This window comes from Colobus angolensis, unplaced genomic scaffold (genome assembly GCF_000951035.1).
Source record: "Colobus angolensis palliatus isolate OR3802 unplaced genomic scaffold, Cang.pa_1.0 Scaffold14, whole genome shotgun sequence".
Taxonomy (NCBI): domain Eukaryota; kingdom Metazoa; phylum Chordata; class Mammalia; order Primates; family Cercopithecidae; genus Colobus; species Colobus angolensis.
In genome coordinates, this window is record NW_012114488.1 from 10,132,028 (window position 1) to 10,159,500 (window position 27,473).

At 50.4% G+C, this 27,473-nt stretch overlaps 1 protein-coding gene across 4 annotated transcripts in view; it reads left to right on the forward strand.

Annotated features, from left to right (window-relative positions):
- Positions 1 to 22,680, forward strand: part of RPS6KA2 (ribosomal protein S6 kinase, 90kDa, polypeptide 2) — a 445,332-nt gene extending 422,652 nt beyond the window's left edge. For all 4 annotated transcript variants that reach the window (XM_011934953.1, XM_011934954.1, XM_011934955.1 and 1 more), the window contains 7 exons: positions 4,364 to 4,453; positions 6,557 to 6,715; positions 9,841 to 10,002; positions 13,611 to 13,687; positions 15,215 to 15,332; positions 19,969 to 20,106; positions 21,017 to 22,680. In XM_011934953.1, the coding sequence (XP_011790343.1) occupies positions 4,364 to 4,453; positions 6,557 to 6,715; positions 9,841 to 10,002; positions 13,611 to 13,687; positions 15,215 to 15,332; positions 19,969 to 20,106; positions 21,017 to 21,142 (870 nt within the window). In that variant the 3' untranslated portion in view covers positions 21,143 to 22,680. The remainder of the gene's footprint in view (positions 1 to 4,363; positions 4,454 to 6,556; positions 6,716 to 9,840; positions 10,003 to 13,610; positions 13,688 to 15,214; positions 15,333 to 19,968; positions 20,107 to 21,016) is intronic.
- The last annotated feature ends 4,793 nt before the right edge of the window (positions 22,681 to 27,473 follow it).

Here is a 27,473-nt window from a genome sequence, read left to right on the forward strand (position 1 = left end):
GGCTGTAAATGTGGCAGGTCACAGCTGCTTGGTCCCTTGCCTGGGGGCATCAGGGTAATTCTGTTTTATCTCTGTAATAGGAATAACTCACTTGTACCGAGTGTTTTCTGTGTACCAGGGAGAGTATGAAGGGATCGATTCATTTTAATTTGTTGAATCTTAACAGTGAACCAGAGGAGTGCCGGGTGTTTTCTAGTGTTTACAGATGAAGAAAGCTAGGTGTAGAGAGGCCCAGGGAGCTGCTGCAACCCCACACGGAGCGGACAGGGAGGCCAGGTGTCAGCTGGGGTCAGACTGGCTCAGCGGCTGGGCCGCCAACCATGCGGCACATGGCCTCCCCTGGAGCAATGCCTTCCTCCACCCTTCCAGCCCTCCACGGGAGCTAAGCCTGCAGACACCCACATTCAGGTACCAGCAAGTGACATGGCCACGGGCCGAGCCACCCACTCGCACAGCAGCGTTTTCGTCTCAGACAGCAAACCTGACTTCCCCTCGGGAGCAAACCAGGTGTTTGCTGAAAGACCGCTGGCTCTGCCCTGCAGAGAGAAACAGGAGCACTCATGGGCCCCTTGGAGTCTCCTCCAGATGAGCTCCTGCCCCTACAGGGCCTGGGCCTGGGAGCTGCTTTTGTTTTCCTCCATTTCCCCAAATGCCACCTCAGAGAACAGCAGGTGTGTGATGTTTGGTTGTTGACAGAGGTACTTTGGGTATTCCGCCAAGCAATTAAATTATTTTGAAAGGCGTAACTAATATGTTTAAAATGTAATAAAAGTCAACATGCATGCGCAAATGTGTATCAGATTCCAGTAAATGACCAGGACAGTGGCTCCAATGGGTTGAAATCCAGTGCGCCTCACATGTGCACATACACGCTAGCTTTTATTACAATTTAAAATAATTTTTAAAGTAAGCAAGAGTTTAAGGTCATCTGTCTTTGAAAACTGTTTACAAATACTTATCACTGTAAGTCAGAATTTTTCTGAAGACTCACAACAAAAGAACACATAGAAATAAAATAGATAACTAGGGTCGATAGGGCAGCCATCTGTAGTCCCAGATTCTTTAAAATAGTCACATTGTCCTCCAGTTTCAGCTTACAAAATACATCTTGGAATTTTTTATTTAATTATTTGAATAGACAATATATTCTTGTGGTTCAAAATTTTTAAAAATTCATGCAGATACAGCAAGGTCTCCTCCCACCCATGGCCCCCCAGGCACCCCGTTCCCCTCCTCACCGGAAGGCAAGGCAATTAAATGTTTCCTCCTTCCTTCCAGGGTTATTTTATGCACCCACAAGGAAATGGATGTGTCTATTTGCATTCTTCTCTCCGTTTTTGTTTTTTTTTTTTTTTTTTTTTTGAGACGGAGTCTCGCTCTGTCGCCCGGACTGGAGTGCAGTGGCCCAGTCCAGTGGCCGGATCTCAGCTCACTGCAAGCTCTGCCTCCCGGGTTTAGGCCATTCTCCTGCCTCAGCCTCCGGAGTAGCTGGGACTACAGGCGCCCGCCACCTCGCCCGGCTAGGTTTTTTTTTTGTATTTTTTAGTAGAGACGGGGTTTCACCGTGTTAGCTAGGATGGTCTCAATCTCCTGACCTCGTGATTCGCCCGTCTCGGCCTCCCAAAGTGCTGGGATTACAGGCTTGAGCCACCGCGCCCGGCCCTTCTCTCCGTTTTTAAAAAAGGGATGGCGTAGGATGCACCTGCTCCGCGTTGGCCTTCTTCACTCCATGTGTCTTGAAGATGGTCCCTGGCGGTGGAGGAAAAGCTTCCGCTTTCTTGTTTCCTCCGCGTCCTGTTCCATTGTGAGAGCGATAAAACAGATTCATGCTTTATTATGAAATCATATTTGCGGGGAAAAAAATCTTCTACTAAATTTTTTTTATAAATTTATACATGTGTGTTAACCGTCTCCAATTGCAAAGACAGGATCCCGGCCCAGAGCGATGGGATGCCCACAGGCAGCCAGGAGCAGAGGAGTTCGGGTACCTGACAGCCGGCTTCCCCTGCAGGGAGTGCAGGACCAGCCTCCCAGGACCTGGCTAGGCTGCGGCACATTCGGGAATGTCCCCCACCCCTCCTGGAATGATTGTTTTAAAAGTCTCTACTTGAGAATGATGCATTTATGTTGGTAATAGAAATAGTCCTAGTGTACTAGCTAAAACTTCAGTAGAATTAAATGTAGCAGAAGGAGAGAAATGTTGTGTCCAGAAAGGGACTCTAACTCTTCTGCCTGTTTAACAATGCAAGCTGTTAGGACTCACACATCAAGGGCCACTGATGTAGTCAGAGCCGAGTGGTGGTCATGGCAGAGCATCCTTTAAAACTATAATGGGGTGAGAACTGGCACTATGGTGATTTTCTATAATGGTGACAGGGAGTGGAGGAAGCGTAACTAGGGGACAGATTACGAGCAGTGAGTCAAATGCTACCCAAGCATTTAGTTCTCTAGAGTAAAGAAATAGCCAGGTGTAGTGGCTCATGCCTGTAATCTCAGCACTTACGGAGGCTGAGGCAGGAGGATCACTTGAAGCCCGGAGGTTGAGACCAGCCTGGGCAACACAGCAAGGCCCCATCTCTACGAAGAATTTAAAAATTAGCTGAGTGTGGTGGCGCTCACCTCTGTAGTCCTAGTTACTCCTAGTTACTCTGGAGGCTGAGGCAGGAGAATCGCTTGAACCCAGGGGTTTGATGTTGCACTGAGCTATCCTTGCAGCACTGTACTCCAACCTAGGCAACAGAGTGAGACCCTGTCTCAAAAAAAAAAAAAAAAAATTTAAAGAAATAGAGTTTTATGCAAAGCTCTCTGCCTACAGACTTTGATGTAATAGAAGTTAAAAGCAAATCGCCCTCATATTCTAGTAGTAAAATGACTGCACATTCTCCAAATAGAGACTATTTTAAAATTAGGTTGAACTATTGTGAGAATAGTACAAATCATGGTTTGGAAGGTGTTTCCAATCGCTTCTCTTCTGTTCTGAGTGTTGTTTGCAACATACATGTTGCTCATTTCCCGTGAGTGGGGTGCCCTCCTCCCACTGGTCCTGTTCCCACAGCAGGGCAGCAAAGGTGGGACTTAGGCACCTCCAGAGGGATTAGCCACCAGGGGCCAACAGTGACTTCCTGTTTCCAAGGTAGGCTTAATCACGACACCCTGTCCTTGGAAACCATATGTCTCCATGGGGTTGAAACAACTTTATCTGTTATCCTAAGACATTGGCTACAGATGCTGGGCAAGGGAAGGGAGCTTGCATGTGTCTAAACAACAGGGCGGGTCTGACCTGCGCACCATCCCCAGCATCTCTTGGTGAGAGCTGTGTGCCTCACCTCATTTTGTGGCTGGTTTGTAATTCCCAGAACAAGGCAGGAGGTGCACAGTGGCTGGAGGCTTGCTGAGGATGGTACCCACTGCGGAGGGTGGGACGCATTCTGTTATTTGGTGGCAGTTGCATGAGCACCTTACACATGCTTCTCCATCTAACCTTATAACATCTTAACATTCATGTTTGAAGTCTTGTACTCCTTTGTGTTTTTTTGTTGTTTTTTTGTTTTTTTTGAGACAGAGTCTTGCTCTGTCACCCAGGCTGGAGTTACAGTGGCATTGTCTCAGCTCCCTGCAACCTCTGCCTCCAGGTTCAAGCGATTCTCGTGCCTCAGCCTCCTGAGTAGCTGGGATTACAGGCATACACCACTATGTCCGGCTAATATTTGTTTTTTTTTTTTTTTTTTAGGCAGAGTCTCGCTCTGTCGCCCGAACTGGAGTGCAGTGGCCGGATCTCAGCTCACTGCAAGCTCCGCCTCCTGGGTTTACGCCATTCTCCTGCCTCAGTCTCCCAAGTAGCTGGGACTACAGGCGCCCGCCACCTCGCCTGGCTAGTTTTTGTATTTTTAGTAGAGACAGGGTTTCACCGTGATAGTCAGGATGGTCTCGATCTCCTGACCTCGTGATCCGCCCGTCTCGGCCTCCCAAAGTGCTGGGATTACAGACTTGAGCCACCGCGCCCGGCCAATATTTGTATTTTTAGTAGAGACCAGGTTTTGTCATCTTAACCAAGCTGGCTGGTCTTAAACTTTGGACCTCAAGCCACCTGCCCACCTCGGCCTCCCAAAGTGCTGGGATTACAGGCATGAGCCACCTTGCCCCGCCTGTGCTCCTCTTTTTAAATGTAAAACGCTAGTTGTGAAAGAAAGGACTCGCCACGAATTTCCAGGCAATCTCTGGCTATCTCTTCGTCGTCGGGTGTGAGATTGTAGTGGTTGGGCCACCTGGGGCCAGACTTTATCCAAACTCAAGGGTCCACCAGCAGATACCACCCGGAAGCCTAAAGTAGACCTCTCACTGCCACGTGCTGTGTTTGTTCCAGATCATCGATAAGAGCAAGAGAGACCCCTCGGAAGAGATCGAGATCCTGCTGCGGTACGGCCAGCACCCGAACATCATCACCCTCAAAGATGTGAGTGGTCCTCTTGCAGCAGCATCTCCACTTCCTTCTGTTTCTTCAACTGACACAAAAAAGCTCCCATTCACTCTGAGCAAGCTTTCTCACATCTCATGCCTGTCTGAGCTGGTTTCCACCACCCACATATCTCAGTCACTTGCAGCTGACTTGCTGGACTGTGTACTCAAGTCTTTTTGACAGCCACCGCCCCAGTCATGGAGAGAGCAAGTAAAACAGAGGAAGAGGGAGCTTGTGTGAATGACAGTCCACAGGTGGAGTCTCTCACAGAGGCCCATGGGCTGCAGGGTTTGGGATCCAGGAGCAGAGAGAGGAGACAGTTTTCCTCCTCATGCTCCAACCCCAAACTGATTCCAGCATTATGAACCTAGAGCCACAGGGTATTGGGCCTACCTCAGTTTCCCTCATGCATAGTGATTGGTGCATGCAACGGGTCTTAATGAGCAATCTTGGCATAAGAATAGCCAGAGCGGGCCGGGTGCAGTGGCTCACACCTGTAGTCCCAGCAATTTGGGAGGCATAGGCAGGCAGATCATTTGAGGTCAGGAGTTCAAGACCAGGCTGGTCAACATGGTGAAACCCCATCTCTACTAAAAATACAAAATTAGCTGGGTGTGGTGGCACACACCTGTAATCCCAGCTACTTGGGAGGCTGAGGCAGGAGAATTGCTTGAACCTGGGAGGTGAAGGTTGCACTGAACCGAGATCACACCATTGCACTCTAGCCTGGGCAACTGAGAGAGACTCCATTTCAAAAAATCAAAAAATAAAAAGAATAATCAGAGCATACTGTTTTTATTGAATTCATGAGATAAAAGCCAGTATGGAGGAAACCATCATTTTCTATTGCTTCTCTGAAGCAACAGCATGGCTCTGATACATGACTTCGCCCTGGACTCTGCCTAGCCTCTCTGCGCTCCCAGCGCCTGGCCACTCAGTGCTGTCTGTGCGGTAGCAGCACAGACATCATGGGAAGCTGGTTAGAAATACAGAGGGCCAGGCCCCACCCCAGGCTGCAGGACCGGAACATGCATTTTAGCAAGATCTCCCAAGATTGGATGCACATTACAGTTTGAAAAACACTGCCCTGAGGCCCTGCCCTTGCAAGGTGGTTTGCCAATATTTGCATTTCTTTTTTTTTGAGACAGAGTCTCGCTCTGTCACCCAGGCTGGAGTGCAGTGGCCGGATCTCAGCTCACTGCAAGCTCCGCCTCCCGGGTTCACGCCATTCTCCTGCCTCAGCCTCCCGAGTAGTTGGGACTACAGGCACTGCCACCTCGCCCGGCTAGTTTTTTGTATTTTTTTAGTAGAGACGGGGTTTCACCGTGTTAGCCAGGATGGTCTCGATCTCCTGACCTCGTGATCCGCCCGTCTCGGCCTCCCAAAGTGCTGGGATTACAGGCTTCAGCCACCACGTCCGGCCGTATTTGCATTTCTTAATGTCTAAATATCTCCTGGCAGGCCGGGCACCGTGGCTTACACCTGTAATCCCAGCCGTTTGGGAGGCTGAGGCAGGCGGATCACTTGAGGTCAGGAGTTTGAGTCCAGCTTGGCCAACATGGCAAAACCCTGTCTCTACTAAAAATACAAAAATTAGCCGGGCGTGGTGATGCGCACCTGTAATCGCAGCTACTTGAGAGTCTGAGGTCTGAGTCAGGAGGAATCTACTTGAACCCAGGAGCTGGAGGTTGCAGTGAGCTGAGATGGCACCATTGCACTTCAGCCTGGGTGACAGAGCGAGACTTCGTCTCAAGAAAATAATAATAATAAATATCTCCTGGCAGAGTCATGAAGCCATTCATCTCAGCTAAGGACACGCCCATCTCATATGTCCCTACTCAGTCCCTGCTTAGCAGTGGTTTATTAAAACCATATTCTTCCTAAAAAGAGCACATCTGGTATGACAGGAATGGCCATTCGCTTCTTCCCTGCAGAAGCCTTGTTTGCACTCCCATAGGACCCTGTGGTCCCAGCCTGTCCCCTGTGACTTCCTCTGCTGCCCCCTCTGGAGTAGTTGCTCTTTCGCAGTAACCACCCGTGGTGACGTGCGGTGACGTGCGCGTCCCTGAGGCCCGTGTGCGCCCCTTCTTCACTCTGCAGGTCTATGACGATGGCAAGTTCGTGTACCTGGTGATGGAGCTGATGCGTGGCGGGGAGCTCCTGGACCGCATCCTCCAGCAGAGATACTTCTCGGAGCGTGAGGCCAGTGACGTCCTGTGCACCATCACCAAGACCATGGACTACCTCCATTCCCAGGGGGTAGGAGCCATGCCTGGGGCAGCCATCAGGGAGGAGGGAGCTTCAGGGAGGGAACCAAAACCACAAGGGTTTATGGGTTCAAGAGCTGAGAACGCACATTGTCCTGGAATTCCTTCCGTGCCACCATTGTCCCTCTTGTGTCTGGAGGCTCAGTGACATGCAAGGGAAGAAAATTTCTCTTTTCCCGGCTGGGTGTGGTGGCTCAAGTGTGTAATCCCAGCACTTTGAGAGGCCAAGACGGGCGGATCATGAGGTCAGGAGTTCGAGACCAGCCTGGCCAACATGGTAAAACCCTATCTCTACTAAAAATAGTAACAACAACAGAAAAAATTAGCTGGGCAGGATGGCACACACCTGTAGTCCTAGCTACTCAGGAGGCTGAGGCAGGAGAATCATTTGAACTCGGGAGGCAGAGGTTGCAGTGAGCTGAGAGAGCACCATTGCACCCCAGCCTGGGTAATAGGACGAGACTCCGTCTCAAAAAAAAGAAAAATTCTTTTTTCCCTCTGCCCATCTTAGTTCTTTGGTGGAGGCTCTATAAACAACACTGGCCAAAGACAGGTTAACAAGCGAAAAACAGAAGTTTATTAACATGTGCATCTCACATACACACGGGAGCACTCAGCCATGAATAACTCCAAGGAGTTGTTAGAACTTGAGTTTATGTAGCATTTTAACAAAAGAACAATAAATTTGCCGGGTGCAGTGGCTCACACCTGTAATCCCAGCACTTTGGAAGGCTGAGGCAGGTAGATCACCTGAGGTCAGGAGTTCAAGACCAGCCTGGCCAACATGGCAAAACCCCATCTCTACTAAAAATACAAAAATTGGCCAGACGTGATGGCGCACACCTGTAATCTCAGCTACTCAGGAGGTGGAGGCATGAGAATTGCCTGAACCTGGGAGGCGGAGGTTGCAATGAGCCAAGATCACGCCACTGCACTTCAGCCTGGGTGACAGAGCAAAACTCTGTCTCACATTTTAAAATTTTTTTAATTTTAAAAAGTAATAATTTTTAAAGAAAACAAAGAGAAAGGACTGCATTTCTAGGACAGCAAACTGTGGGAAGCTAAGTCTATGAGAAACTAATAGAGGATGAGGGTTAGTTAGGAACATTTGTTACAGAGACTATTCTAGTGGCTTCTCCAGGCTGTAAGGGTCTAGAGTTTCCCTTCTGTCCTTCCAGGCAGAGAGGGCAGGAGGGACACCTTTACCCATTTATATCCTGCTTTTAGGTAAGGAAGGGGAAGGCAGAGGGCTTTGCTTGTATCTGCATCTTTTCAGTTGTTTTCAGCTCAAAATAATCCTTATGGCAAAGCAGCATATTTTGGGGTGGCTGACTCTGCTACCCTTTGAGAGTCTAAAATCATTTGTGCCAACTTTAGCCAAAAAACTTTGGCCTTAATCAAAAGAAATGGAGAATTTTCGTTACTTGCGATGGGTAAAGTTGAATTCGTTAACCAGTGCGCAGGGGTGCTGAGGCAGGGATGGCGGTGGTGCCTGGGTTCACGTGGGCCTCACCGTGATCCATGCACTTCAAACTCTTCATTCACTGACTCCCTAACCCTAGATCACAGCCACTGTGCAGGCGAGGGGCACAGGAGTTTGAGTATCTTGCCCAAGGTCACCCATGAGTAGGTGGCCAGTGTGGTTGGACCCCGGCCCTCTGGTTCCAGGCAGTGCTCTCCGTCCCAGCCCTGGCCTCACAGGGAGGCGGCTATACCGCATCACACGTTCCCCTGTGCGCCGTCTCCTCCCAGTGTTTCTCCTGAAGCAGGAAATACGGTCTTAGCCAGCTGTGTGCGTAGTCCTGAGCCTTCAGAATGCAGTCATCTCCAAACAGGGGAGTATTCTTCCAGGACCACACACTGGGTCTTCTCTGTGTGGTCACCCGGTGGTCTTGAGCATTAAGCTCTTCCAGGTTTTCCCGGTACAGTCAAACTCACGGGAAGCCCTTCGGATGGTGTTTTCTGCAGATCTGCTCATATTTAACGAGGGGAGGCAATGGAAGTGAAACCACAATCTTTCATTTCCTCGCCGTCGGGACCTCTGCAAACCAGGCCTGACTGCTGGAGCGTGTCCCTTTAATTCCCTTCTACATCCTCCCACTGGATTTTATTAGGACAATTGAGGCGTTCAGGATCCAAGCTGTACAAAGACACGCCACATGTCCTCACAATGGCCCTCTGTCCCCTCAGAACACATTGCTTTCTGCCCTAAATAGCCGCTTTGCTTTGAGGTGCTCTGGCCCCACCATCCTTGCAGCCAGCGCAGTCCTCCATGGGAGGCCTCAGAGCATGATTGCAGAGTGACTGCATGATCACAGGGCCCCGGTCCATGTCCCCCGCGAGGTGGTGCGCCCAGGACAGCAGGTGCCTGATCTGTGCCGCTCACTGGCGCTGCTCCAACACCTGACAGTGCGTGGGGGTGGGCACAGGGAATAATTACTGAATGAATATCATCTTTTTTTTTTGTTGAGACGGAGTCTTGCTCTGTCGCCCGGGCTGGAGTGCAGTGGCCGGATCTCAGCTCACTGCAAGCTCCACCTCCCGGGTTCACGCCATTCTCCTGCCTCAGCCTCCCGAGTAGCTGGGACTACAGACGCCCGCCACCTCGCCCGGCTAGTTTTTTTTGTTTTTTTTTTTTTTTAGTAGAGACGGGGTTTCACCGTGTTAGCCAGGATGGTCTCAATCTCCTGACCTCGTGATCCACCCATCTCGGCCTCCCAAAGTGCTGGGATTACAGGCTTGAGCCACCGCGCCCGGCCAAATATCATCTTTAAAATGCTTTTCATTCCCATCACCAGAGCTCACCACATTTCCTTTTATGTGACAGCTCCAGTAAGCGGCAGCCTCATCTCGGAGAGGTGCTCACTTATTTACTCAAATATTCATTCACTGTAAAAGCAGGTGACACGAGGGGCTCAGATGTGAGTGAACGTGATGGGAGAAGAGAAGGTGGGGCCTCTGGAGAAGACAGCAGCTGTTGACACTGCTGACCTGCTGCCTTGCAGGGCCTGCTGGGAAGACAATTCCCAGAGGCACCCTCCCCTCCGCATGCACCTGCCCTCGCTCTCCTGCTCAGTTCTCGGCCCCCAAGTAGGCACCGCGCTTTCTGTCTTGCAGGTGGTTCATCGAGACCTGAAGCCGAGTAACATCCTCTACAGGGATGAGTCGGGGAGCCCGGAATCCATCCGAGTCTGTGACTTCGGCTTTGCCAAGCAGCTGCGCGCGGGGAACGGGCTGCTCATGACGCCCTGCTACACGGCCAACTTCGTGGCCCCGGAGGTGAGCATTCCCAGCCTGCAGACCCGGGCCCCTCCATCCGCAAAGAGACACTCTGCCCCTCCCACTGCAGGGCCACCGGACAGCGGGGACAGCAGAGGCGGCTTGAGCCGCGTCAGCAGTGGTGTTGGGAAACAGAAATGAGAACCTTCAGTCTCCTGGGCCAGAGGCCAATCTTCCTTAAACACAGTTGTTCTTATTCTCATTTTCCCACTTGAAAAAACTTTTCAACAGTAACATTTTTATGTAAAATTGTCTTCTGTAGACAATTTGGATGAAATCTCCATATTTATTCCAAGTTAGAGAGATGGCACTGTAGTCTCCTTATATAACCGGGACACAGAGCTGCGGTTCACCTGGGATGGGAAATGGATCCCTCACGGCGCAGGGACCAACTAAGTTTACGGATTTCCTCTGCACCCCAGTTCTCACTCCAGATGATTGGTTCCCCGGCAGCAGCAAGTCAGCAGCTGTCAGAACCACAGGGCTCCAGGGTGATTTGCCACTGAAAGCTCACATTGGTCAGTGTCTGTCTGCTCCCAGCCCCACTCAGAGCAACTGTCAAGGCACCTGGTGAACTTCTCTCTTTTCATGTTTCCCAGGAACAAGTTCCATTAGGTTCTGAAGTCAAGGATGTATTTATAAAGCTAAGCCCAATTTCTTGCCTTTGAGAAAAGCCACTGAATCTGAGCCAGTGGTAAAAAGAGGAAGGGAAGGGCGGTGGCTGATGCTGCTGGTGGTGGGGTGGGGGAGGAGGGAACTGGGAAGGAAGGCAGACTTCAGAGTCTGTGTGGATCCCGCGGGTTCTTGATGGAACCGGACCAGAGCTGCTCCGGTGGGAGGGGAGTCAAGCGAGCAGACAGGCCTGAGGTGCCTGGCATCTCGTGGGGGGTCTTGGAGCTATTTGAGAGGTCACCCAGGGCCACTGGTGCATGGTAAAGATGCTTCTGCGTGCTGAGACATGAATGGACGTGCAGCCAGGGGCTGGGCTGAGAGGCTGTTTTAGGTTATGCAGGGGTTATCCAGACACGTGAGCAACCTGTGGCCCCTTTAAAAATAACCAAGTTTGGCTGGGTGGGGTGGCTCATGCCTGTAATCCCAACACTTTGGGAGGCTGAGGCAGGTGGATCACCTGAGGTCAGAAGTTGGAGACCAGCCTAGCCAACATGGTGAAACCCCATCTCTACTAAAAATACAAAAATTAGCCAGGTGTGGTGGTGTGTGCCCATAGTCCCAGCTACTCGGGAGGCTGAGGCCGGAGAATCGCTTGAACCCAGGAGGCGGAGGTTGCAGTGAGTCAAGATCACACCACTGCACTCTAGCCTGGTTGAAAGAGCAGGACTCCGTCTCAAAAAATAAAAATTAGGCCGGGCGCAGTGGCTCAAGCCTGTAATCCCAGCACTTTGGGAGGCCGAGACGGGCGGATCACGAGGTCAGGAGATCGAGACCATCCTGGCTAACACGGTGAAACCCCGTCTCTACTAAAAAATACAAAAAACTAGCCGGGCGAGGTGGCGGTGCCTGTAGTCCCAGCTACTCAGGAGGCTGAGGCAGGAGAATGGCGTGAACCTGGGAGGCGGAGCTTGCAGTGAGCTGAGATCCGGCCACTGCACTCCAGCCCGGGCGACAGAGCGAGACTCCGTCTCAAAAAAAATTTAAAAAATTAAAAAAAAAAAAAAGTAACCAGGTTATAAGTCTCTGTTCTTGCCTTACTTAATCAACATTAATATTGATAATATTACAGGGGAGGAAAATCACGTTTTCCTCATCCCTCATAAGTTCTTAGCTGGACCAGACCCCTGTGACAAGAGATAGATTAACAAGAGAAAAAGAAGTTTACTAACACATCTTCTGATGTTTGCATGGGAGATGCCCAGGGAAGGAGTCGTTCTGACACAGGTGGCTTTGAGTCCAGCCTACATGACATTTTCAGCAAAGAACAGAGAATTTTTAGAGACCTGGCAAGACAAAGGAAGGGGGCTTTGGGTCTCCAGGGACTGCAGCTTGGGGAGGTACAGGGCTGGCCAATGGAGGCTGGTTCCATATGGGACCACATGGGTCCAAAGCTGTCCCTAGGGAACGCCTTTGTCCTCTCTGGTGGGGGTGGGTACCTTTTGTCTTAATCCATGTCCTGATTTTAGACAAATGGAAGACAAAGAGCTCTCCTGCATCTGCTTCTTTTTATGTATCTTCAGCTCAGCGCCCCTCATGCCTGTGCAGCATATTTTGGGGTGGCATATTCTGGTCTCCCACAATATTGATTTTATTGATTACAGAATGCCCTAGGTTGTGAAACTCCTTTGCCATTTACAAAGCACTTTTACCAAATTTTTTTTTCCTTTTACTTTCATCCACCATACGAAGTAGGCAGGGTATAATCTATTAACCATGTTTCACAGATTCAGAAAGCACAAGCTCCGTGTGTGTAAGTGACTGCTGAAGGCTGCCCAGCTGATGGATTAGGAAGTGAGGCTTGCACCATGAATGCCACATTCATTCAGTACGTGCTGGCTGGTCCCCTCCATGATGCAGGCTTGCACACGGTGGCAGCGATACAGAGAGGAAAGGACAGGCTCCTCGCTCTCATCTCTAAGGAAATTGAGCCGAGCTCTCCCGACTCAATATTTAATGCTAAATCCAATCATATGCAGTAATCCATGAGCACTGATGCGGCTTCCTTTGTTGTAACTCAGCCGTAACTATCTCAGAGGATTGCCCTCTACTGAAGGATGTAATCCTAGCATGCATACAAGTTTTGCTGCTTTAACAGTTCTTCAGAAAAATTAAACATTATCATGTAGCCCAGAATGGAACGCCTGGGTATATACCCAAAAGAATTGAAGGCAGGGACTCAAACAGACATGTGTCCACCCACGTTCACAGCAGCACTATTCACAACAGCCGAAAGGTGGAAGGTACCCGAGTGTCCCTCGGTGGATGAACAGGTAAGCAAAACGTGGCGTGTACACGTGGCGGGACATTGTCCAGCCTGCAGAAGGAAGAAACTTCTGACGCGTGGAAGAACCTTAGGGTTTTATACTAAGTGGTATTAGCCAGTCACGGAAAGACAAACATTGCATAATTCTACTCATATGAGGTCCCTAGAGGAGTCAGATTCATACAGATGGAAAGTAGAAGGGTAGGTGTTAGGGGCCGGGGACAGGGAGTTGTTGTTTAATGGGGACAGTTTCATTTTAGGAAGGTGAAAATGCTCGATGGATGGACGGTGGTGATGTTGGCACCACGATGTGAATAAGCTTAATGCTACTAAACCGTGCACCTAGAAAGGGCTTTGATGGTCAATTTTATGTTACACGTATTTCACCATAACAGAAAAATCCTTCTGCCTTAAAAATGAAGGCCCTCCTTTTTAGCCTGTCTGTCATGTGTCTGGCAAGAGCACTGGTTCACCATGTGGCTGTCCTGGGAGGAGTCCCACTGCAGCACCTTAGGGCTGGCTTTGCATTAAGAAACAGTGGCCACACCGAAGACATAGCGCTGTCCTCCTCCTAGTCCTCAGCTTGCTGGCATGGGATGCCGCCGGAGAAATGTGCTGTCAACCTGAATGTCCTTCGTGAAGGGCATGCCGGTGTCCTGTCCTTCCCTCCTAGGTCCTGAAGCGTCAAGGCTACGATGCGGCGTGTGACATCTGGAGTTTGGGAATCCTGTTGTACACCATGCTGGCAGGGTAAGCAGTCACCTCAAACAGGTGTCAGGAGGAGACATGGGGCAGCAGCCTCAGTGACTGGTCTGTTAGGGGACCAGGGCCAGCCCCGTCCTCGTGTGCGCATGGGGGCAAACCCAGTGCGTATGCAAACACTCCCAGACCTTGAGTGAACACTCGCAGACTTCCTTAGCCCCTCAGGACAGCTGGACAAGAGCAAGAAAGGTAGCCACCCATTTTTACACTCAGCTCATGAACAAAACATCCAACATTTTGCCAGCATAGTCCCCATTCTCTCTGCTGACCCTGCCACTGTCTTAAATGGTAGCAACAGACGTGCCTTCCAGACAGCCTCTTAAACCAGAAGCATCCATAGCAGCTTCAGGGTCAAACAGCGTCTGTACCTGGGTTTCATGGTTGTGAGTCATGCACGGGCCGGTTCATTGTGGTGAGACACGTGGTGTTACAAAAAGTGGCCTGGGGCCTGCCATCCAGACAGCTAACTTCCATCTGAGCCCCACTCGCCACTAGCCATGACTCTGGGCTAAACACTTGAACCTGTACCGGCCTCCCTTCCCTCTCCCCTGACTGAGAAGAGGACACCCTGTGGCTGCTTCTAGGCAGGAAGGTCTAGGATCCTGCAAGATCCACTGGTTCCTATTACATTTATTAAATACTTGAATGGAGGCAAAAAGAAAAGAACTCTAGACCATCGAATCCTGTTTGCTCTAGCAAAATGGCCTGAATGCCCCCACGAAAATGAATGAGCTTGGCCTGCTTTTCACGTATTTCATCAATAGGAAGTGTCCACAGCAGAAGAAGAGTAAATCAGGCGCCTGAAGCCGCACCCCGAGGACTGCAGTAGCAAAGGAAGGAACCTCGGTTTCTTACCAATACCACAGTCAGGTTATTTTGTGATGCTTCTAATACTCACTTTGCCTATATGGAAAACTAGATCACAAACTTTCCCACTAGAGGAAGCGCTGGCAGCACACGTATCCTTCCTTTTCTAGGAGCGTGTGGGTGTGTGTGAAGGTGGGACACCAGGAATACCTCCCACACGTTGGAATACGGTCAGGGCTGCACCAAGCATGTATGTGTGTTCATGCATACACCCTGCATTTGCAATGGAGACTCAAAAAGTGAACTTGTCAAAGAACACAGAGTTGGTAATACATCCACCGTGGGTCTTTCAGACTCCACGTCTCAGGCTCTCTTGCATGATGCCACACCGTCACCATGGAAACCATGGCACCAGGCAACTCACTAGGCCACCCCATCCCAGCGTACCTGGGTCCAGGGGGGTAGAGCACGGGTCTCACAGGGCTCTCGCACTTGCCCATCAACCTCTAGCCACCCAATGGCTAAGGAAGGAAAACGGGCATAGTGTTAAGAGGTAAGTTCCACTTTCCCGTGAATCCTGGCTGCAGAGCAGAGGAGGGGGAAGCAAAGTGCTGTTCTTTTTAACAGCCAAGGGGTGATAGCAACTTGCAAACTTTATTTTAGGTTGTAAAGTGGAAGCTCATTACCACAAATTGTCTAATTGTACAGATTTACCCCTTTTGCAAATGGGCCAGACGATACCCCTGAGGAGATTTTGGCGCGGATCGGCAGTGGGAAGTATGCCCTTTCTGGGGGAAACTGGGACTCCATATCTGACGCAGCCAAAGTGAGTACATGTCCCAGCGTCGCTTTTAAATATTCAGATTCTGAAACAGCCATATCATTTCTGAGGAAGCCAGTGGATAGGTTTTATATAAGTAGTATAGGTATTTTATCCTCGGCATCTTTTTTTTTTTTTTCTTGAAATGGAGTCTCACTCTGTCTCACCCAAGCTGGAGTGCAGTGGCACAACCTCGGCTCACTGCAGCCTCTGCCTCCTGGGCTCAAGTAATTCTCCTGTCTCAGCCTCCCAAGTAGCTGGGACTACAGCTGTGTGCAACCACACCCGGCTAACTTTTTTGTATTTTTAGTAGAGACAGGGTTACACCATGTTGGTCAGGCTGGTCTTGAACTCCTGACCTCAAGTGATCCACCTGCCTCGGCCTCCCAAAGTGCTGGGATTACAGGTGTGAGCCACCACGCCTGGCCTTATCCTCGGCATCTTTTAAGCCTTTCATCTGAAAACATTATTTTCAAAAACATTTTTAGCATGTTCACATTTTCTAGTGTCTTGGTATGTTATACAGGGTTCTCCAAAGAAAAAGAACGTGTGTGTGTGTGTGTGTGTGTAGAGAGAGAGATTTATTTGTAAGAAATTTGCTCACGTGACTGTGGGGATGGGGAATCTGTGACTGCAGGGCAGCCGGCAGGCTGGAGCCCCAGGGAGGAACGGATGGGGCAGTTGCCTGGCACAGGCCGTCTGCCACAGAACTCCCTCCTCCTCAGGGGAGCACAGTCTTTTTCCTAAGGTGGCCTTCCACTGACTGGGTGAGGCTGACCCACATTGTGGAGGGTAACTGCTTTACTCAAAGTCGACTGACTTAAGTGTTAACCACATCTGAAAAAAACCTTCACAGCAACATCTAGACCGGGTAACATAACCCAGCCACGTTGACGCATAAATTTAACCACACGCTTTTAGCAATATTGCAGAATGATTGTCCTGAACCAAGTAAAGCTCTGGTTCAGAGATGTACTTCTATTCTTGTAAAATACTTGGAATTTGGCCTTGTCTTTCTTGTAAAATACTTGGAATTTGGCCTTGTCTGCAGTCCACACAGTTTATAACCTGCCTTATTTCCTTTGACCATCAGGTGGTTTTTTACTTGGCATCATCAAATTCCTGTCTAATCCAATAGTAAATCATGATCCAGCCACTGGTAAGCAGCACCAACAGCTGTTTCCCATGTTCATGTAAAAGGGCTGGAAGAGAAGGAGTCAGGGGCTCTGATTCCAATTCTGCTGTTGTCATCTCAGTGCAGCCTCATGCAGTGAGGGTTATAGGTGACAACTGTGGAGATGATGGTGGAGGTAATGGCGGGAATGATGATGGAGGTGATGGTGTAGGGATGGCAGAAGTGGTGGCAGAGGTGGCAACAGCGGTGATGGAGGTGATGGTGAAGGCATGGTGGAGGGGATGATTGTGGAAATGATGGTGGAGATAGTGGCAGGAGTGATGATGGAGGTGATGGTGTAGGGAAGGTGGAGGTGATGGTGGGAGCAATGATGGGTGGCAGAGGTGGCGGCAGTGATGGTGGAGGTGATCATTGTGGAGGTGATGGTGGGAAATGATGGAGGTGATGAAAGGATGGCAAAAGTGGTGGCAGAGGTGGTGGGGATCATGGAGGTGATAGTGGGCGTGGTGGGAGATGATAGTGAGAGGTGATGGTAGTGACTGTGGAGGTAATGGTGGAGGTGATGGGGATGATGGTGAGGGTAATGGCAGAGATGATGGTGGAGGTGATGGTGGAGATAATGGAAGGTAATGGCAGAGATGATGGTGGAGGTGATGGGGAAGCATGGCAACTGATGGTGGAGGGTGATGGTAGAGGTGATGGAGGAGGGATGGCAAGGGTGACGGTAGAGGTGACGGAGAAAAAATGGTGAGCGTGATGGTGGAGGTGGTGGTGAAGATGATGGCGACGGTGATGGTGGAGGTGGTGAAGATGATGGTGAGGGTGATGATGAGGGTGATGGAGGAAGGATGGTGAGCATGATGGAGGTGGTGATGAAGATGCTGGTGGAGGTGATGGAGGAAGGATGGCGAGGGTGAGGTTGAAGGTGGTGAAGATGATGGTGAGGGTGATGGAGGAAGGATGGTGAGCATGATGGTGGAAATGGTGGTGAAGATGATGGTGAGGCTGATGGTGGGAGTGATGGAGGACGGATGGTGAGGATGATGGTGGAGATGATGGTGAAGATGAGGGTGAGGATGGTGGTGGGGGTGATGGAAGAAGGATGGTGATGTGGTGATGATGGTGATGGTGAAGATGAGGTTGAGGGTGGTGGGGGTGAGGGAGGAAGGATGGTGAAGGTGATTGTGCAGATGTTGGTGAGGATGATGGTGAGGGTGGTGGTGGGGGTGAGGGAGGAAGGATGGTGATGTGGTGGTGATGGTGAAGATGAGGTTGAGGGAGGAAGGATGGTGATGTGGTGATGATGGTGGTAATGGTGAAGATGAGGGTGAGGATGGTGGTGGGGGTGATGGAAGAAGGATGGTGATGTGATGATGGTGATGGTGAAGATGAGGTTGAGGGTGGTGGTGGGGGTGAGGGAGGAAGGATGGTGAAGGTGATTGTGCAGATGTTGGTGAGGATGATGGTGGGGGTGATGGTGAGGGTAGTGGTGGGGGTGATGGAGGAAGGATGGTGAGGATCATGGTAGAGGTGATGGTGAAGATGAGGGTAAGGGAGCAAGGATGGTGAGGGTGATTGTGGAAATGATGGCAGAGGTGATGGCAGCTGGCATTTAGTGAGCATATCCCAGATGTCAGACCCTGACAGTCCAAGTGCTCCTGTCCACACCCTCACTTTGTCTTAAATGAGTGTAGGACTTGCCTTAGTTCTGGTTCCCAAAATAGAGCCTCGGACTAGGTCGTGGGTGCTGGTGGTCTGTCTGGAAGGCCATCTTGGAAGCTGGCGTGGGAGCAGGGAGAAGGTGTTGGGATAGGAGCAGAGTCAAGGATAAAGGCACATTGTCAAGATCACTGCTGCAGGCAGAGGTCTCTGCCGCCTCACAGGGCCTCGCCAACCCTTCCTGCCCCTCACCACCAGTCCCTGCCATCAGCACATCCCACCCCTGTCTTTTCCCTGTGCCTCTTCCTTTCTCTTACTTAGCACACAGCAGAACCTCCAGTCCTCCAAACACCAGCAAGGCTACAGATTAGTATGTCTTTCTCCACATCCTACAGGTATAGAGGAAAAATACTGCTTCTCTCAGTGTCTTGACTATAAGATCATGAAAGAGTTAATAAAGCACTCTGCTTTTGTTTTTACACCCGAAAATGGCAACACTTATACTTCTAGGAGATATTTGTTTCAAGAAATTACCAAGGTTGATGTAATCAAATATCAAACAGCGTTAGATTTTTCTGTATAAAAAAGATATTGTTATTGTGCATGGTATTTCTTAGTTGTTTCATGACCAGAAATTCTAATGAGTAATTCCACTTCACATTCTATATGCATTCTTTTTTTTCCTTTTTTCTTTTTTTTCTTTTTTTCGAGATGGACTCTTGCCATGTAGCCCACGCTGGAGTGCAATGGTACAATCTCGGCTCACTCCAACCTCTGCCTCTTGGACTCAAGTGATTCTCCTGCCTCAGCCTCCCAGGTAGCTGGGATTATAGGCGCATGCCACCACACCCAGCTAATTTTTGTGTTTTTAGTAGAGACGGGTTTCACCACGTTGGCCAGGCTGGTCTCAAACTCCTGACCTCAAGTGATCCACCCACCTCGGCCTCCGAAAGTGCTGGAATTACAGGCGTGAGCCACCGCGCCCAACCGCAATACAATTCATTCTATTACCTCTTCAAACGTGGTGGGAACACTAAGGAAGGAGAGTAGGCTAGTGGATAGAAGATGGATTCTCATCTTGGATCTTCCTGGGGCAGTGATGTCTTCATCTGCAAATTAGGAAAAGTAATATTTGTCCCATTTACCTCAAGGATGATTATGGTGATTACAGCAGAAGCATCAGGTGTGTCTGCAAATGTAATTCACACTGTAACCAAGTACTCCGCAAATGTAATTCGCTGTCATAGAGTGTGCGCTGTATTGTGTGTGTGTACACACATGTGGAGTCTCGTGTTAGAGGTTTTTACTGCTATGACTTTCCAATGAAATAGAAAAAGACCTTTATTGCACATGAACCCATTGGACATATCTGATGGCGCCAGATTGTAGATGTTACAGTTTGTGATTATTTGTAGTAAATATCTGTGGGTAGTCCTGATAAAAAATGTAAGTATGTGCGTCATGATGAGTTGATTTCTACTTGTGGAATATTTATTATTTCGGCTTCTCCCTTTGGAAAGATACCATTGTTACAAGAAACAGTGTTTCATCGATTTACATGCATCATCTAACATTTCCATGTTTAACTTCCTTTCAGACATGAAAAATTTAATAAAAGATAAACCTTCAGTGAACTTCTAAGTTTGCTGATACTTAAAGCTAAAAACCATTGACATACTTCTAAACCTGAAAGTGAACACTTGACCCCAAAATGCAAAGACCCACACTCGCATAGCATAGCGGTTGGGTGTTGCTGTAGAGGGAGAGAAGAAGTTCTGCTGGGGAGGCTGTCTGACCCAGCACAGATGATCCAACCATCCCCCACACTCTCGTGCCCTTCCCTGGCAGGACGTCGTGTCCAAGATGCTCCACGTGGACCCTCATCAGCGCCTGACGGCGATGCAAGTGCTCAAACACCCGTGGGTGGTCAACAGAGAGTACCTGTCCCAAAACCAGCTCAGCCGACAGGACGTGCACCTGGTGAAGGTACCAGCAGGCGACAGTGAGGACACAGTGGTGGGAATGGGAAACCCAGAAAAGAACCTGACACCTTGCAATTACTCTGAAGAAACCACGGAGTGCAGAGAAAGAGCCCATAGCAGCCTTAAACTGCACCGCCGGCCCACTCACCTTCACACACTTCACCAGACACATGTAGTCACGCAAGGGCTCCTCTCTGATTAGGTGGCAGCCTCTGCGGACGTGGTGGCCGCTGGTGTGGCTGTTCCACTCAAGTTCAAAGCCTCCATTCTAGACCACACATGCAAAAAAGTCCCCACTTCATAAGTGACTTACATTCAGGCAGCAGTTGCCTCTCAGGCACCCCAACTTCTGGGTGGGACTCCTCTTCTGAGAAGTATAGACCGTCCCACGCCAGCAGGACGAGGCATGACCCAGTTAGGAGCAGTCCCCTCCAGATCCATTCTGAGAACTGGGATTCACTCCAGGATATGCCTGTTCCTCCAGATGAGTCCAGACTCCTCAGCAGTGGCCAAAGTCCCGGTTGACAGGCCCTGGCATTTGCTGTGCGTGTGTCCTAGGACCCAGCAAGCCCCAAAACGGACCTGGCCTCACTGTCAGAATGCAGGGGATCAGGCGACCTCGGCTTGGGGGCTCCGCAAGAGTCTAGAACATTTTCCCCCAAGGCACAAGCACAGTGCGAGGGTGGCACGGGGCGGGGGGCAGGTGCAGGAATGAGAAGCGCCCTGTCTCCTGGGGCCCCCGGGCGCTGGCCCCCTGTGGCAGGCTCACAGTACCCCATGCGCCAGGGACCCCGGGGAAGCTCTGGTTTCTCCCACATTGCCTGGGGGCAGCTGAGGCCCATGGAGGCCCCGGGCTCTGGCTCCACCCCTGGAGTGAGGCACCACGGCTCTCACCCTTGTCCTCTGTTTTGCAGGGCGCGATGGCGGCCACCTACTTTGCTCTAAACAGAACACCTCAGGCCCCGCGGCTGGAGCCCGTGCTGTCGTCCAGCCTGGCTCAGCGCAGAGGCATGAAGAGACTCACGTCCACGCGGTTGTAGCAGGTGGGACCCTGGCCCCAGCGTCCCCCGCCAGCGTCTTCGTGGGCTCGCAGACCCCGGCCTCGGAGCCCGTCTGGCATCCAGAGTGACCACAAGTCCAGCAGGGAGGCGGCGCCCGCCCTCGCCGTGTCCGTGTTTTTCAACCCCGGAGAGGGTCCTGACCCAGGGGCTTCTCCAAGCCTCGCTGCGCCAGCCTCGCCGCCTGCTCTCTTTTCTCCCAAGCAAAACCAAATGCGCCCCTTCACCTCACGTGCCCGTGCGAGGCCGGGGGCTTCTTTCAGAACTCGCGGGTCTTCTCATATCACGGCTTCTATTTCTGCCAAGAGATCTGTTTTCCAATTATGAAGCCAGTCGGTTTAGTCAGACTCCCGATGCCGACGTCCCGGGTACCCAGTGGGAAAGTGGCAGTGCGAGGGCGCAGCCGTCGATGGTTGCAGGGCCCTGGAGGGCTGGGGTGACTTGGTATCCTGGGGCTCCCCACAGGCTGGATGAGGGGGTTGGCACTGTGGCGTCCAGGGGGAGACGCCTGGTTCTGCCCAAAATAATCCAAAGAGCCATTTCCTCCTCGCCCTTCAGTTTTTGCCTGAGGTGCTGGGTAGCCCATCCTATCCTCTGTCCAAAATTCAAAGGAGGAGTAAGAGCCCAGGTGACAGCAAGGCAGACTGGATCTTTGCCTTGAGAGCTCCGTGTCACCACGGATGGAAGGGGGCCCCTCCCGGAGGAGCCTGTGTCCACCTCGAGTCTCGGCTTTCCCCGGGGGGCCAAGCGCACTGGGCTGCCCTTGGTCCCCAGCTCCGGTGGTCACACAGCTACCTGGAGGCTTTGCAGGGAGCCGTGGGTTCTCACACCTTCTCAGCCCTGTGTCAGCTTCCTGTGTGCTCACCCAAAGCTGTGGTTCTGTGTTCACTTCGATTTTTCTGGTCTACAGAGAAACTGTGAATTTGAGAAATGGAGCTCTGTGGCTTCCCCCCAGTCCTTCTCAGTCCACCTGGAGGCTGGAGGGAGACACAGGCCCCACCCAGCAGACCGAGGGCCAGGGGCACAGGTCGGAGGGCAGCGGAGATCAGCGTGGGCAGGAGCGATGCACTTTGTAGATGCTGTGGCTTTGTGTTGCGTTTTGTGTCTCTGTTGCACAGATCTGTTTTCACACAGATCCGTATTCCCTGGGGTGTGCACACAGGGTGGGTGTGGGGCATTTAGGCCATGCTGTGCTCTCCTTCATTGAGTAAAATCGAGTGAGAGGTTCCGGGCAGGAGGCTCGACGCCCAGTCCAGCCCGCAGAGGGAACACACGGGTCCTTCATTCTCCCGTAAGGGTGTTGAAGATGCTCCCCGGCGGCCCCCAAGTCAGGGGACCCAGCAAGTGGACTGGGTGGGAGGGGGTGCCGCTCACCCCCTCACCCTGCATTGCTGAAGAGCCCCGTCTCTGCAGCAAGCGGAGCTTCAGGAGGCGTCCGTTGGCCACAGCCAGGTTTTCCCTAAGAAGATGTTACTGTGTTGGGTTTTGTCCCCCCTCCATCTCCATTCTAGTACCCAACTCAAAACAAAACAAAACAAACACAAAAAAGATGTGCTGCGTTCTGAAAAATAACTCCTTAGCTTGGTCTGATTGTTTTCAGACCTTAAAATACAAACTTGTTTCAGAAGCTTTAATCCATGAAGATTTTTTTTTTTTTTCTTAGAGAACCACAAAACATAAAAGGAGCAAGTTGGACTGAGTGCCTATTTCCATAGTGCCCACAGGGCATCCCTCACGTTTTCTCCATAGAAGATGCTTTTTCCCAAGGCTGGAATTACTTCCACCATGATGAATTTGCTTTTTAGGTCTTAATTATTTCATTTTTTTTTAGAAACTTAGAAAAAAGTGGATAATCCTTAGGTCACAGAATTTGTCCTCCCAGAAATGAACAAAAGTCATCACCTCTTCTGCTTGCTACGCAGGCACAAGCTCGTGGTCTTTTTCAGTCATCCCAGTTTGTACAGACTTAGCTTCTGAACTCTAAGAATGTCAAAGGGACCGACGAGACTCCCCATCACAGCGAACTCTGTCCTTACATATATTTGATGTACATCAGCGGAGGAGAACACTGGCTTGGTCCTGCTCCGCCGAGGGTCTGTGAAATACCTCCACTTTCCCTCCCATATCCAGAACAAAGTGATACTGGAAATCCTTCCACAAAAGTCAGCCTAAAGAAGCTATGGTATCATATGTTAAACTAAGCTTTCAAAGCCCTTAGTGAAATAGCAAGTGACTGCTTTCAAGCAGCAGTCGACATGTAAATGACGGTGTTCTTAGAATTCGCATTTTGCCAGCTCAGCGCACCTCCACGCCGAATGAAATGCTCCGTATGATTTGTACAAATGACATAGACCTCCCCAAAAGTTCATTGGCTCTCTTGGCTCACACAGATCATCTCATCAACCACCACCCCCCACCCCCGGGTCATGAAAATCACAGAACTTAATACGCACACTGAACCCTAGATCTCAGGCTTCCTGACCTACTGCGAGTGGCCCCTTGCTGGCCACCCTATAGGGTCCTCCTTCCCTGGCAGCCCCCTGTGTGGGAGAAATAACCTGATTCTCCCAATCTGCAGTGGGAGAGCTTTGCTGAATTCCACCCCAAAGTCAAACATGGGCAAGAGGTGAGGATTTCACTTTTACCCTCAAGTCCGATTTGTCTGTGATTTTAAACTAACTGTGTATGTATTGATGTTTGGAAGATTGTTTGAATTTTAAAGTGGTAATAGTACTTAATGTTAGCCAGTATTGTTCATTAAATGGCGTTATCCTAAAGCTGCACTTGGGATTTTTACCTAACGCTTTACTGATTCTCTCAAGCACATGGCAAAGTTTGATTTGCACTCCGTTCATTTCTGACACGGTTTTGCTGCCTCCTACCTTTCTAAGCGTCATGCAAATTCGAGAACGGAGAAGGATGCTGCCGGTCCCTGAGCAGTGCGGAGAGGGCGGCAGGTGGACTCCAGCGCAGCTTGAGGGGCTGAGGACGGAGGCTGCAGCGTCTGTGTCGTTCTACTGAGCACGCTTCTCTGCCTCGCTCCTGACTCAGCACTTTGTTCACTGGCTCAGCAGTTATGTTTACACCTCATTTTTATGTTCCTGCTTTGTAATTCATGTTTGAGATGGGTGGCCACTGTACAGATATTTATTACGCTTTCCAGACTTTCTGAATAGATTTTTTTGAATAAACATGGTTTTATGAAGTGTAATCTTTTTCTAGCCTAACAATAACCTTTGGACTTTCTGTGTTGTTACCAATAACAGTCTGGATAGCTCCCCACTCCTCTGGCCCCACCCGCTGGCTTCAGGCCACGACCACCTCTGCCACTACCATGTGACCCCTCATGGGGCGGTGAAGCGGCATCGTGACCACTCCACCTCAGAGCCCTGTGCGGGTGTAGGTGGGTGAGCTCATGCATATGTATGTGCACGTGTGTGTACTTATGTCTGTGTGTGCACACGTGTGTGTGGGTAGGTGAGCTCATGCATATGCGTGCATGTACACGTGTGTATGTGCACGTGTGTGCGTGTGTAGGGTGAGCTCATGCATATGTATGTGCACGTGTGTACTTATGTCTGTGTGTGCACACGTGTGTGTAGGCGGGTGAGCTCACGCATATGTACATGTGTGTGTGCTTGTGTGCACATGTGCGTGTGTGTAGCTGGGTGAGTTCCTGTGTGTACACATGTATGCTTATGTGTGTGCACACGTGTGGGGGGGTGAGCTCATGCATATGCATGTGTGTACACGTGTGCACTTATGTGTATATGTGGAAGTATGAGTTCATGCATGTGTGTACATGCATAAACGTGTGCATGAGAGCACATGTGAACATATGGATGTATGTGTGTGTGTGCATTAGGGCCTGTGTGTCTGTATGTGTGCATGCACTCAGAGGAGCCCAGCTGTGTTATGGATCTGGGGCTGGCAGGAGACAGTGGACGGTCATCTTGTGCAGCAAAGCAGGTGCCCAGCACACGGCCCTGGGAACAGCCCTCACTGTGTCTCCTGTGCTTTGCCACCTGGTCTCAGCATGCCCATCCCCTCTTAACACAGGCATAAAGGCAGTCTGCACTGTTGGTCCTTGGCTCTCCAACCTAATTTATTCTTCCTATTTGGTAAATTCCTTCCTAACCAGCATGTGTCAGCAAGCAGCGCACACACACACACACACACCTTTGCTCTGTGGTAGAATGCCCCATTTTCTGAGCTGCTCTCCCAGCAGGGTGAAGGGGGCCTTGCTGAAATCTGTGAGACTGTGTAGGCAGGAGCCCTGGATCCCGCTGAGGAAACCGCAGGACAAAAAATAGATGTAGAAGAAATCCTGCCTCCTGCTCTACCCAGGAAGTGCCCACAAAATGCCTACTGACGGAGGCATCATTTGAAAAAAAAAATACCTTTTACATCCTCTGTGTATCATTTTCTATTTCTGCCCTAGCAAATCCCACCAGCCTGTGGCATAAAACAGCAGCATCTACTATTATCTTACAGCTCTGTAGGTCACAAGTCCAAGACAGGGCTTTCTGAACAAAAACCGGTATGTGGGCAGCACTGCCTCCTTCCAGAGGCTCTCAGGGAGAATCCGATTCTTTTCCAGCTTCCAGAGGCCATCTGTGCTCAGCAGCTCGCGGCCCCTCCTGCCTCCTCTAAATTCAGCAGTGGCAGGTGGAGCTGCTTCTCACACCCTCTCCTCTGCCCGGCCCTCCTGCCTCCCTCTTCCAGGTCTAAGCCCTGTGAGCACACTGGCCCACCAGGATATTTGGGAAACTCTCCCTATTTTAAGGTGGTCTGATTCGCACCCTGAATTCCACCAGCAACCTCAGTTCCCCTTTGTCACAGCTTCCAGGGATTAGGACGTGGACTTTGGTGGGGAGATGGATTATCCCGTCTGCCACATACATGTAGTTGAGCGTAGCTCTGCGTACACTTGTCCACCCGCACATGTTTTTTTGGTTGGGGAAGACGAGGCATCCAGACTGAAGTAAGTCTCTGAGGCTTGGCCCTACTTGCAGGCTCATGGATGCTGGATGAAGACACAAGACTTCTAGATCAGAGACCTACAGCAAACAGCATGGGCCCCGCACACATCAGTCCCCGTGGGCACTAAGCCTTATGGGGTGCTGGAGAGTGGCCCAGGTGGATGTGCTGCACATGTTGAATTTGCGTCACAGATGAGGACCCTGACTTAGGAAACCCCAATTGTTTATGGAGGGATGCAGGCAAACCCACCCCCATTGTCCTGGGAGGGGACACTCGATTACAGTGGACAGGAAGATGCCTGCCCTTGGCCCCAGAGAGACGCTGCCTCTGCCTCCCGGGGCTGTTTACTACACAAATGTCCTTGGACAGACAGTTCAGAGCCAAAGCAGCTAGAGACTGCGGAAAGGCAAGAGACCCGTGGAGATTTGCCTCCCAGTGGCTCAGTGTTGTAACGCTGGACCCCAGATGCTGGACTGAATGTTGTCTAAGAATCCACTGACAGGCCTGGAGAGGAGGGTTAGACTCACACGTGGGCTGTCACCTTTATCTGTGGAGAAACTCAGCTTAATGCTCAGTCTCAGATGCATCTGAGGACATATATTTTTATAGAACTTGAAAGAATCCTCCATACACCTATCATATGTATAATGATAGGTCTAGATCTGTCATCCTTACATGGAGGGAGGTACATACATGTACCTGTATGTACATATGATAGGTATAGATATAAATTATAAATATGTAGTATATAGATATAATATATAGATATATATATTTGTTGTTGTTCTCAAAATTCAGCTAATTGCTTGTCCTGATTAATGCCAATCTGGGACATTAGCAGTATTTGCAGAAAGCAAGTGGGGGAGCCAGGGAGCTTTGACTCCCACTTTCCAATGCAGCCCCGGGGGCATTGAGTGAAAGTTACTGCTTCCTCCAAATTTAGGGCTCAACAAATTCTTGACATTGTATCTGGCCCGTGACCTTTTAGGTACGATAACTTTCTCATTTGTACAGGTAGATCTGAATGCAACCCATAGCCCTGGAGATCTGGAGCTGGCTGTGCCGCCCTGTGTGGCACGGGTCCTGGAGCTGGCTCTGTCCTGTAGTTCTGCCTGCTTAGGCCTAATAGGGATGAAGGTGCCTCTCTCCAAGTGAGGACGACAAGTTACACACCTGCCACGTGAAGCTGTCATCTGGGGACAGCTTCCCCGGCCGAGCACACCAAGTGCTCTCTGCAATTTGCATCAGCCTCTTTGGTTGTGGACTTCAGCATTGCCCAGGGCTCTCTGTAGCCGGCGCAGCCACAATGTGGGTACGAGAGGCCGTCACT